General features: G+C 35.0%; 1 protein-coding gene across 1 annotated transcript in view; it reads left to right on the top strand.

Moving 5' to 3' along the window:
• Nucleotides 1-13,335, top strand: part of TMEM245 (transmembrane protein 245) — a 91,729-nt gene that overhangs the window by 29,783 nt on the left and 48,611 nt on the right. The window contains exons 7-8 of the mRNA XM_065879930.1: nt 2,585-2,608; nt 7,655-7,759. Coding sequence (XP_065736002.1) covers nt 2,585-2,608; nt 7,655-7,759 — 129 coding nt within the window. The remainder of the gene's footprint in view (nt 1-2,584; nt 2,609-7,654; nt 7,760-13,335) is intronic.

Here is a 13,335-nt window from a genome sequence, read left to right as displayed (position 1 = left end):
TGGGAAAATTCTCATGTGTCAGATATTATGCTAAGTCTTAGGGAAAATCAGATGAATCCTGGAAAACTAGGTACAGAAGCTGTGTTTGGTGGGGAGATAGCAACCCCTTAAAATTTAGAGGCCGAGTTAGGTACAGAGGCTTAGTGGTTAAGAGCATAGGCTCTGAATTCAAACTCTGGATTCAGATCCCTGTTCTACTTATTAGCTATATGACCTTGGATGAGTTTCTTAAACTTTCTGTGCCTTGGTTTTCTTACCAATACAATGAGTATAATAGCAGGTATACCTCATAGAATGGTTGTGAGAGTTAAATGAGTTAATATATGTACAATTCTTAGATCAGCATCTGGTACACAGTAAGCTCTATATAAGTGTTAAGCTGTTGTTTTAATTTGGGGAGGAGAAGTGTGTACAGGATACAGTGGTAGTACTGAGCAAGAAATGACTCAGTGTCAGAGAGCGGTGGGAGAGGAGAGGTTTTGCAGCAGAGGTGATGACAGAGCAAATTTTGAAGCACAAGCAGGAGTTTATTAGGTAGACATGGCAAGAAGAGCAGGTGGATGGAGCAGTGCAAGGGCACAGAGACTCGCATAGCATGAGTTCTTAGCGAACACCAGGAAAATGGCAATGGCTGGGATGTGTGAAATGGTAATTAGTGGGAGGCAAGGCTGGAGGGTCAGGTGAGACTGGATCACGAAGGCCTTTTTATGTGCCACGCTGTGCAACCTGGACGTCATCACAGGGCTAGTGACTGCTTCCTTTAACAGGTGCATCCATGACTTACAGTTGAGAAACACTGTTAGTTGAAACAAATGTAGATATAGATGAGAACAGTAACTGGAGTTCATGTGAGGGGGGAGGAAGTTAAAGGAGATGCAGGGGATACATTTTTTTTACATATTGTCTGATGGTCTTCCAGAAAGTTTGCCAGTTTCAATTCCCACCACTGCAACATGTGAGAATGCCCATTTCGTTGAGCTCTTGCCAACACTGGATGTTATAGTGTAACAAAAAGTCCATTTTAGTTTTGTAAAGAGAAGTATCTCAGTGTTGTTTTAATTTGAAAATTTTAAAAATAAAAATTAGGTTGACCATCCTTTTATTTGCTTATTGGCTGTTTATATTTTTCTTTTGTAACTTGCCTATTGTGTTCTTATTAATTTTTTTCAATTTTTTAAATAAGAAAGAATCTAAAACTTCTCACAAATTTCAACATATTTATCACATCTCCCTGATTAAGGTGAAGCTTTATCTTATTAGAGCAGATTTATCACTTCAAACTGTTTAAAGAGGGTAACTCTTACTTCAATTAATTTCTCTGTCTTAGTACTATCGGATGGGATAGAAACTGAATCCCCTTCTCAGTGTTCCCATGTACTTGTATTTGGAGCCCTTCATTTAGGAAAACTCTACAGTTGTGTCAGTTGAAGTTCCAGGGGTGTCGAAAAGTATTTGTTATGGAGTAGCCTTGTAAAAATTTTTCATTTTTATTCTGATTTATATGTCAATCTGTCCTTCTTAAGGAAGAGAGACAGTAAAATGAATAAAACTAGCATTTTCTGTTATATGTAATACATACCAGAATAAATGGCTCTCTCAAACTGAATAATTATAATTGATGTCAAAATTATGTTCTGTGTAGTATAATAATATATGTGGGCTCCTGCTTTGGGGAATAAATCTATTTTTCTGTTTAATTGCAATTGACTGGACCAGTGTTTTTGAAATGATCCACATACAGGAGATTGTTTTAAGTATGTGTCTAAACATGTATTGGGTGTACTTTAGGGAAAGCTCTGCAAAGAGCATTTAGTTACTCTGATGAAATTATGAGTCTTAGTTTTTATGCTTTTTATGTCACTAATAATGCCTTAAATCTTATGTTTACTGATTTTTAGATTATGTATCCACTAATCAGCATGAGATATTATAGTGCTAAATATTGTGAGGTGTAGATGACATAATGTTGATGTGAAAAAAGGATATTATATATGGTAGAAAAATGTGTGCCTAAAAAATTGGAAATGGAAGGAAATGTACCAAATCTGATCAGAATCTTAGATATGTCTGCTTTTTCGCCAGGTGTTCACTGTTCCAAATGAGCCCTGAAATATTTTACTCTAGGAAATGTGAAATAAGTAGTATTATAAAGCTATAACTACAAAGTTCAATGAAAATGTAGTTTATGAACATAAATTAGTTTATACAGGGACTGAAAATCCTTTTGGTGCATGATATGTGAAAAATCTTAACTATCACTTTGATCTTTGGAATTTGGTGTGAAAGTTCAAGCCTATAAGCATTCAAGTTATTTTTATGTATTTTTAATTATTGAATTGCCAACAAAGCTTGTGGTTATCATCATTTCAATCGTGTATCTTAAAGGACTGCTACATTCACTTGATTTAAAAACTTTGTTAATGCATTACAATTTTTTTTTCCAGTTTTTCCTTTGTCTGAGATAATTTCCTCCTCATGCTCTCAATGATTTTCTTTTCTTTCCTTTTCATGCTATTACTGTATTCTCTAATGATATGCCCCTGTTGTTATCTTCTCTCTCTCACCTTACCCCCCCATCCTCAAGCTCTGGCACTGGCTAAATAAGAAGGTAAACAAACACCTGGATTTTGGTTTTTACTATTGAATTCTGTAACTTCCCCCCAAATCTCCGTTCTCACCCTGTTTCTGTCCACATGTCAAACTAAGTTTTTGTTTTTAAAGTTCTAATTATAAGCTATGGAAGGTCATGAAGCATTAATATCGTCACAGTACAATTTGCTAAACACTCAAAGCTATTTATTTAGGATGTGGATGATATCTCCTTGCCCAAGTGTGTGTAAGTTCTGTCTTGTAGTCCTTTTGTTCACTGTGATTTCCATTCCTTTTTAGTTCTATAATGTGACCCAGTCTGATACTCTAATCTCCTTTGTTGTGTGAGAGCACATTAGGCAGAAGTTACTAAAAAGGAAAGAAAACTCGTTATGGCTACTTTTTCTATAAATAACACAGTAATTTTTTAAAAATATAAATTTGTGAAATATTTGTCTGATTCTCTTGGCTGGTAATGTTATATGTTGTCCTTTTTAATAACTAGTATTCCAGAATTTTATTTTTATCTTAAAAAAGATTGTAGTCATGGTCTATGATATCTAATTTTATGTATTTCCCAAAGTGTGAGGTATCTGTGGTCAATGACTCACATGATCAGCATGGAATTTTCAATGACTTCAATAAAGGCTAATGCAGATATATTAGGAGTGCTGTATCTCTGATATATTGTCCACATACAGTAGTTCTGACTTAATATCATCAGATCCCTAGGGCAGATAGCAAAAGATGACATCATTCATGTGTATTGTCTTTAAACACAATAAGGCCTTAAAAATCGTCAGTGAAAATATAGCAGGCCTTAAGAAAGATGTGGTACCTCTTGGAAATAGATCAAAATGTGACTCTTGGGTGTAAAGATTAGGGTTTCATTCTTTCTGTTGAAACAAGAAAGGGGAGACTCTTGACAATGCTTATGCTTTTAAATGTTGGATTGAAAATAAGCAGTGTGTGAAATAAATAAATACACACACATACCACCACCACTACACACACACAAACACACATACACAAATGGCTATGTATACCTCCACTCTCTAAAAAACTGGTATGAGTAAATGAGTTCAATCCTTGGCAAATGATAGTGCTGCAAATATAAGTTACATTTTCTTACTTTGATTAAAGTAGGTGATTTTATGTATTTCCCTAGTTTGTGTATATGAAATGAAATTGTCCTCTAGAGATGAGAGAAAGGCGATTTAAAGTCATTAGGTTCAGGGACTTCCCTGGCAGTCCAATGGTTGAGACTTTGCCTTCCAATGCAGGGGGTGTGGGTTCGATCCCTGGTTGTGGAGCTAAGATCCCACATGCCTCATGGCCAAAAAACCAAAAGATAAACCAGAAGGAATATTGTAACAAATTCAATAAAGACTTTAGAAAAAAAATAAAGTCATTAGGTTCAATCTGATTTAACCTTTGGTGACTAAATGAGTTAGGTTACCTAGTTCATAGCTGACTAGTTGTGAGTTAGTTTTAAAAGATTCCTAAGAGATCAGGTAACTTTTTCCTTTTCTTTGGTGATTCCATGTAGTGTAGGTAAAGCATTGGTGTAGAGTAGGAGTAACTGGTTTAAGTTCTGAGGAAAGCATGTAAATAAAAGTTGAGGTCTGTTTTGTTACATTTCATCCAGGGTCAGAAAATTTGCAGCATTGGGTATTGGTATTGCAAGTTCAAGTGGAGTGAATTAGAGAGTAATTCAAGAGAAGTGAGGGTGAGAGACACATCTATGATTAATTGAAATGTAACTGTTTCCTAAGACTTGTTTTATTTCTTAGTATTTATTATTTGCACTAAGACTACTAGAATTTGGTTAAAAAAAAAAAACAAAGCAAAATAAAAACCTCCAGGTCCAGAATAACGAAATAGAAAACTCAGTAGTGGAAGGACACTTCCTTCATAGTTTGATAAATAGGGCCAGTCAGTTTCAGAGTGTCTTTCGGTATAACTATAAATTTACTGACATTGCTACGTTAAAAAAAAAATGCTTGCCCTTCATTTATACTTGAAACATTAAGAATGTCGTTTTAAAATTACTCCCCTTCCACTTTTAGAAAATAAAGTTTAAAATCTGAAATAATTTCTCTTGGTGTAGAAGGCTGGGAAAGTTACTAGACGACTGTGCAGTTTCCATAAGCAGGGCAGGGTTTGACAGGTGGTGTGATTCCCTTTGCCCAAAGCGGACCACAGAACAGGATGAGCCTCATGGGACAGCGCCACTGGCATTTCTGTACGAATTCTCTCCTCCTTCCTCTTCCCCTTCCCCCTTGCTTCCTCTGACCATGTTTCTCTTTCTGTGTCTATCAGTTGCTGTTTCCTTATGAGTCTTGTTCCATTCACTCTTTCAGGGGGTTGTTTTCCTCCATAAGTTTTCTATCCATTTTGTTTCCTCTCCATTGGTCCTTAGTTCTTCACATTTTTAAGTCTTTCCTCTCTTTCCCACTCTTTGTGCTCTCTTTCGCTTTTGCTGTCTTCTTTTTCGTGTTTTCTCACCTTATATCTTAGCTGGCTGTAATGTGAATAGACCCCCCCCCCGCCCCAACTTTTTTGCTTATGTATTGAACATCTTAAATGACTTGATTTACAGGCACACCTCAGAGATATTGCGGGTTGCATTCCAGACTACCCCAGTAAAGCGAATATTGCAAATAAAGCAAGTTACATGATTTTCTTTGGGTTGCCAGTGCATATAAAATTTGTTTACACTATACTGTAGTCTATTAAGTATGTAGTAGCATTATGTCTAAAAAACTGCAAACTTTAATTAAAAATACTTTATTGCTAAAAAATGCTATCATCTAAGCCTTCAGTGAGTTGTAGTAACATCAAAGATCATTGATCACAAATCACCATGGCAAATACCATAATTAAAGTTTGAAATATTGGGTGAATTACCAAAATGTGATACAGAGACACAAAATAAGCAAATGCTTTTGGAAAAAATGGTGCCAATAGACTTGCTCGATGTAGGGTTGCCTCAAACCTTCACTTTGTAAAAAAAAAAAAAAAAAACACATTATCTGCAAAGCACAGTAAATTGGAAATGAGGAAAATAAAACAAGGTCTGCCTGTATTTTAAATTTTAAATGAAACATCTAACCGTCAGTATTATCTCTTGAAAATAAATCTTTATTTAGGTGCCTCTTATTCCAAGCCTTAGGTATAGGCTTGTGATAGGAAAATTCTACCCTGGCTTAAAAACAAAATTTGACTTTTGTAATGTTGTTATACATAACGTGTTTGTGAATATTCCACGTTTTATATGTTAAAAATACCCAGACATAAATTTAGATATTCATACTTTCCAAATAAAATATCTTTTATGTTAACATATTTCAGGATATGACTTTTCTAAAAAAAATTGAGGCTCCTAAGTTATTTTCAGAAATCATAACTTGTGAATACAAATCCGGTCTTAATTCTGAAATTATTTTATTTATCTTGCCTAGTCAAATATGTATTAACTGAGCTTTTACCACATGCCATGCACTGTTAGGTTTTGGAGATAAAAAGAAGAGTAATACAACACTAGCTCTTTCCTCAGGAAACTGTATCAAGAACTAGATGTAGAGTTAGTTTCTGATTGTGAAACTTTTCAGTTTCATTGGTTTTAGAACTTACATTCAAAATATGACCTCTGACCTTCCATATCTTAGAAACCTGTTATTACTTTTTTTAATCTCTGCATTGTCTTTGATGCTTTGGTAGCATGCACTGAAAATTAACTCTTCCGTTTGAAGCTGTAATTGCCAAGATAAAAGATGCACTTTTTATCTTTGAGTTCACTGTAGCATTGATCTCTTAATGACAGTGTACTTCATGAAAGATAAGGAGATGCAAGCTTATAATCACTGAGTGGAAAATAAATGTTTTAGAAGGCATGTTGTTTTAACCACCATTTTTTTGCTCTTGGATGTTTAACTCACTGTTTGGAGAACATAATTCATATTTAAATTAAGAGTAACTTATTCAGCAATGCTCATGTTGGAGCTGAGGGGTATTTCAGTCGTCAGTCTGATTGTATTTTTGAAATGTTAAATGATAGCTTGGCATGGCAGGAATTCTAGAAATCTATCAGAATTATATAATCTCAAAACAAAAATTTTTATAAATGTAGGATTATTTGTGATTGTGAAAGATGAGAGGAGTTATACTCAAAACGTCAAGTAGCATTTAGGGAAAGCATAATTTTAATTATTGATTAAGGAATAACCATTACTTTAATGATTATTCTTTACAGTCAATTACAATTTGTCATAAAGCTTATGTTTTAAAAAGAATAGAAATGTCAAGTGGAATATCAGATTTTTAAAAGTATTTTATTATGAAATATTTCAAATATAAAGAAATAAGAAGAGCACCCACATGCCTATCTTCCAGCATGACAAAATATTACCTATACAGTTGAAGCCTATTGTGTACCCCTCCCTGCTTGTGCATCCACTTCCCAACCGTTTTGCCCCCACGGTAACTATTATTCTGAAATTAGTATTTATTATTACCTTAACGTTAGATTTTATTCTTACTGCTTTTATAACCCTAGTGACATTAAAGGGAAAAAATAGTTTGAATGTAATTCCCATTTTAATTTGCTCCTATTTTATCTGTATAATTCAGGACATACCTGTACTGTAAGAGTCATACTTTTTCTAAAGTCATCTATGTTTGCTAATTGACAGTAAAATTTCATGAGATTTGAGGTCACTAATGGATTGTCATTATTTTGTTTAGAATTTTTATCAGATTGTAAATTATAATTTGAAAGGTAAATATACCACAGTATGAGAATCCAAGCATAGATACAGTTTATATTCAAGCTGACTGCCTTTTCTTACATATGACAATAATAAACTCTTTCTGTAAACAACAATGGTAATTAATATTGTTACTTAACTTTCTAAAGTGGTTTAAAGCTTTCCCTGCTTTAATCATTATGCCATAGTTTGCTTTGCAATGCTGAATATCTTGTCTTCGTGATGTTTGAATACATATGTGTTTTTATTAAGTTGTGTTTGAAAGGTAACTAATTCTCTTTTTCGTTTCTGTGCAGATGATCATCTGGCTGGAGAAGATGTTAGACAAAATAATTAGCATTTTCATCATATTTTTGTTAGTGATAGGAACCCTTCTTTTAGCCCTACTCCTGACTGCAAAGGTAGAGTACAACAATACTGTTATCATTAATAAACTCTTAATTGTTAGAATTTGTCATGTAGGTAAGAAGCTAGCAGATGCAGGCATGGGAAATATTACTTTGCTTTAAGTATGTATAACAGTTAAAGTATCTATGATTTTTGTATTACTAGTTTTGCCATGAATTTGCCTAATATATTTTTTAACGTGCATTTTTATTTATTTTATAAAAATACTCTGAGGTAAATGCAGATGAAAAATTAAGATACTGAGGAAAAAGTGGCTGCTTCTGTCAGTAGGAGAACTATGATCTGATCTCATGACTTCTAGTGTAGATCCTGTTTCCTAGATCAGAATTCAATTCCTTTCCTTCATGTCTCATTGGTTTTTCTGCTGATTTACCATTAGGATATTTCTCGCTTTCCAGATCCTTCCAGCTTGCATTTCCTCTCCCCCTTCTTAGTTTGCATTGCTGTAACAGAAAACCATAGACTGAGTGCCTTAAACAACTGACATTTCTCACAGTTCTGGAGGCTGGAAGTCCCAAATGAAGGTGCCAGCATGGTCAAGTTCTTGGTAACGGTCCTCTTCCTGGTTTATACATGGCTGTTTTCTCCTTGTGTCCTCACATGGTGGGGAGAAAGAACATGTGTCTCTTCTTATAAGGGCACTAATCCCATCATGAGAGCTCCACCCTCATGACCTAATTACTTCCCAAAGGCCCTACCTCACATTGCTTGTTAGAATTTCAACATATATGAATTTCGGGAGGATACAAAAATTTAGTCCATATCACCCCTCTTTCATCAAAGAAAATCATTCTCCAAAGTGCAGCTAAAATTTTCTCTGTAGTGATGTATCTTATGGACTATTTAAAAAACTTTTATAATCTATTTAAATCTTTATATTAACTCTACTCAACGCTGCATCCCAGATTTTTATATGTTTTCCAGGAATTGTGAAGCTTACATGAAATCATGGATATGAAAAATGTTCCTGTAGTGCTGTAGAGATATGGTAGTACCTGTTATCAGTAGATAATCTAATATGCAGCAATTTACTGAAGGATTACACTGTTTCCTGCTATTTGACTTTCTACTTGCAAGTCCTATTTCTCAGTCATTCTTAGCTTCAGTATTCCCTGATCTTATCAACCTGCTCTCTCTGTACCTGTTTCAGTTTCAATGCAGTTTTTATCTGTTCTTTGGATTTTAATCGTGTATAGTCACTTATTTAGACTCTACAGCCTTGTTTAGAGACCTTTTTTTGTTTTTGTCATATTTCACCTAAACCTGCCACTGCACGAGTTCCTAGTTCTTAGAGAAATCTTTCACCAGTATGGTCTTCCGTTTTCCTTTTTTCTCTTTTTTCTCTCTCTTCTTCTGTTCCACTCTCCCTTCTTCATCCCTTTGAGTAGGGTCTTCTTGCCTGCCCATCTCAATTGTTCATCTTTCAAGTTCTTTTTCTTTGTTCATCCCATGCTTCAGTGAGCTTTTGCTTCCCTGAACTTTCATAACAAGTATTACTGAACCACTTCATTGTGGTCTAGGACTCATGCAAACTGAGCTTTTGAAGGAAATTTACTGGTTATCTAGTTCATTCTCCCAACCAATAAAAGGATAGTTCTCTAAAACACCACGACAGTATCCACTTGAATGTCTAATAGACATCTCAGACGTAACATGTCAAAACTGAATTCCAGACCTCCCTTGCTTGTCTGTTCTCTCACAGTCTTCCCATTTTGGTAAATGACAGCTTCATTCTGTTTGCTCAGGTGAAAAACCTCAGGGTCATTCTTGACTACTTTTTTTCTCTTATATCCACATCCAGTCTGTCAGAAAATCCTTTTTGCCTCCATTTTCCTGATATATCTTGGGGTAATAGCAGGGTGAGGATGTCAGGTAATTCCTTTCTACCTAAAGCAAGAATAAAATGGTATAAAAATGACTATAAACACCATATCAGGGCATTGGAAAATGACCCGTTAGGCAATAATTTGAGGAGTATTTGCTCATGAAAAACTGCTACCACATCTGGTAAAAACACGTAGTTTGTGGCTTTCTTGCTTGGAGTTCCCTATCTTCATCTGCCTGGCATGAGCAGCAAAAACCTGCAGTTTTTCTTATGGGAGGTGGTGGATTTGGTTTGGGGCTGGCAACAGAGAAGCTATGAATTAAAGGGGGAGATCCTGGAAGCAAGAGAGCCATAGAAGGGCTGAGATTAATAAATCACACATTCTAGACTGGTATATGTGAGACCTCAAGGAGTCCTGTGAATATTGAAAACCTGGGAGATTTGCAAATTTGTTGTGCCTTTGATTGTATTTCTCAACTCTCACACATCTCAGGCTGCACAGGATGAAGCTCCCTAGTGTGAAGTGTCTGAGCATAACTTCTGCCAAAATTATTTGCTGTCTGTTAAGCTATTCAGATCTAGGGGAAACCCTTAGGCTTTTCAAAAAATAAAAGACATTGAGCAGAGACATTAATGACAGGGAAGACAGACTTTGCAGTTTGATTACAGATAAGTTATTTGCTTACTGAAACAAAATAACAGCTTTCAGAGGTACAGAACAGAATCCAGAGTTGCTACAACACATTTTTTAAAAAATGTATTTCATTTATTTATTTGACTGCACCATGTCTTAGTTGCAGCAGGCGCGCTTCTTAGTTATGGCATGTGGGCTCCTTAGTTGCAGCAGGTGAACTCCTTCGTTGCGGCCAGTGGGTTCCTTAGTTGTGGCATGTGAACTCTTAGTTGTGGCATGCATGTGAGATCTAGTTCCCTGACCAGGGATTGAACCTGGGTCCCCTGCATTGGGACCATGGAGTCTTAACCACTGCACCACCAGGGAAGTCCCTACAACTCATTTTTTTACATCCAATTTTTAACCAAAAATTACTAGACATACAAAGAAACAGAAAAATGTGACTCAAGGGGAAAAAAACCCAAAGAATTAGACACTTAAGTGGTCCACATGTTGGATTTAGCAGACAAAGAATTCAAAGCTGCTATTGTAAATATGTTGAAAGAATTAAAGGAAAGTATGCTAATAATGAGTAAGCAAATGCAGACTCAACAGAGAAATGGAGACTGTAAAACAGAACCAAATAGAAATCCTAGACTGAACTGAAACTGAAAAGAACAATAACAAATGAAAAATCACTAGATAGGCTCAACAGCAGATTTGCAATCCAGAAAAAGGAAACTAGTGAATTTGAAGAAAGATCAGTAGAAGCATACAATCTGAAGAACAAAAATTTAAAAAATATTGGAGCCTCAGAGATCTGTGGGACAATATCAACGTTTCTGTTAGAACCTAGCAGACATGTAATTGGAATCTGAGAAAGTGAGAAGAAAAAAAAGTTGAAAAATACTTGAAGAAATAATGGTCAGAAACTTCCCAAGTTTCATGAAAAGCATTAACAGATCCAAGAAGCCTGACAAACCTTGAGTAGAATAAATACACAGAAACAAAAAAATCACACCTAGAAACATCATAGTCAAGCTACTAAAAGCCAAACAGAGAGAGAAAGAATCTTGAAGGAAGCCAGAGAAAAATTACACATCACACACTGGAGAACAACAAAACAGTGAGTTAATTCTCATAATAAACAGTGAATCCGAGGAGGCATTGGAATGACATGTTCAAAGTCTTGGGGAAAAAAGAAGTGATCAACTAAGGATTTTATAATCAGTGAAACTATTCTTTAAAAGTAAAGGCAAGATAAAAACGTTTCTAGATAAAGTGAAACTGAGAATTTGTTAATAAAGAGACCTGCACTATAAGAAATGCTAAAGGAGTTCCCTCAGACTGAAGAGAAATTACTCTAGAAATAACTCTATCCAAAGGGAGAAATGAAGAGCACTTGGTAAATATATAAGTATATATAAAAGTTATATTCTTCCCTCTCCTTCAGTTTGTTTGGACAACATGTGCCTATTTAAAGAAAAATTATAACACTGTATTGTAGAGTTTATAGTATATGTAGATAAGTTACGTATGTATAACCGTAGCATAAAGAAGAGGACTGGGAAATGGAACTAAACTGGTATGAAGTTCCTATAGATATTTTACTGGAAGTAAGTCAATACTAACTTGAAATAACTTGTGATAAATTAAAGGTATGATAAGGTTAAGATAAACAGCAACTACTAAATAATGCAAATTTTAGGGGAAATAAAATAGTATACTAAAAAAATAATTGCTTACCACAAAAGAAGGCAATAAAAGAGGAATAGTAGAGATGGGACAGATAGTAGATAGCAAAATGGCAGATCTGTATCCAGTCATATCAGTGTATATGTTAAATATGAGGCAACTAAACAAAAGGCAGATTTTCAGACTGGATACGAAAAAGCAAGTTCCAACTAAATGGTATCTATAAGTGATATAATTTAAATTCAGAACCAAAAAGATTGATAGTAAAAGGATGAAAAAATATGTACGAAGCAAACTGTAAACATAAGAGATGTGGAGTGATTATATTAATATCAGACAATGTAGTTAAAACAAATATTACTGGAGACAAATGAGGACTTTTCATAATGATAAGTTAATACTGCAGTAAGATAAAAAAATTACAAATGTGTGTTCTAACACTAGAGCTCTAAAATACATGAAGCAGGGACTTCCTTTGTGGTCCAGTGGGTAAGACTTTGTGCTTCCATTGCAGGGGGCCCAGGTTTAAACCCTGGTCAAGGAACTAGATCCCGCATGCATGCCGTAACTAAGAGTTCGCATGCTGCAACTAAGAAGTCCGCATACCTCAAAAGATCCCACGTGCTGCAACTAAGACCTGGTGCAGCCAAAAAAAAAAAAAAAAAATCTTAAAAAATAAAATACATGAAGCAAAATGTTCGGAATTAAAAGGAAAAATAGGTAAATCAATGATTATAGTTGGGGATTCATTAATACTCTTCTTGGAATAGTTGACAGAATAAGTAGATATAAAATTTGTAAGGATATAAAACATTGAAAAACATTGTCAAGCAATTTGACCTAATTGACAAGAGCAGAATCATGTTCTTTTCAAGTAAACATGGAATACTGACCAAGATCAACCATGTGCTCAATACATTTAATACATTTATTTATTCTTCAATTTTATTTTATTTTCTTATACAGCAGGTTCTTATTAGTTATTTTAATACATATTAGTGTATATATGTGAATCCCTATCTCCCAATTCATCTCCCCGCCCCGCCACCTTCTCCACTTGGTGTCCATATGTTTGTTCTCTACATCTGTGTCTCTACTTCTGCCTTGCAAACCAGTTCATCTGTACCATTTTTCTAGATTCCACATAGATGTGTTAATATACGATATTTGTTTTTCTCTTTCTGACTTACTTCACTCTGTATGACAGTCCCTAGGTCCATCCACATCTCTACAAATGACCCAATTTCATTCCCTTTTATGACTGAGTAATATTCCATTGTATATATGTACCACATCTTCTTTATCCATTCGTCTGTCAGTGGGCATTTAGGTTGCTTCCAAGACCTGGCTATTGTAAATAGTGCTGCAGTGAACATTGGGGTGTATGTGTCTTTTTGAATTATGGTTTTCTCTGGGTATATGCCCAGTAGTGGGAT

The sequence above is a fragment of the Phocoena phocoena genome, chromosome 6 (genome assembly GCF_963924675.1).
Source record: "Phocoena phocoena chromosome 6, mPhoPho1.1, whole genome shotgun sequence".
Classification (NCBI taxonomy): Eukaryota; Metazoa; Chordata; class Mammalia; order Artiodactyla; family Phocoenidae; genus Phocoena; species Phocoena phocoena.
This window is presented reverse-complemented; position numbering and strand designations above follow the sequence as displayed.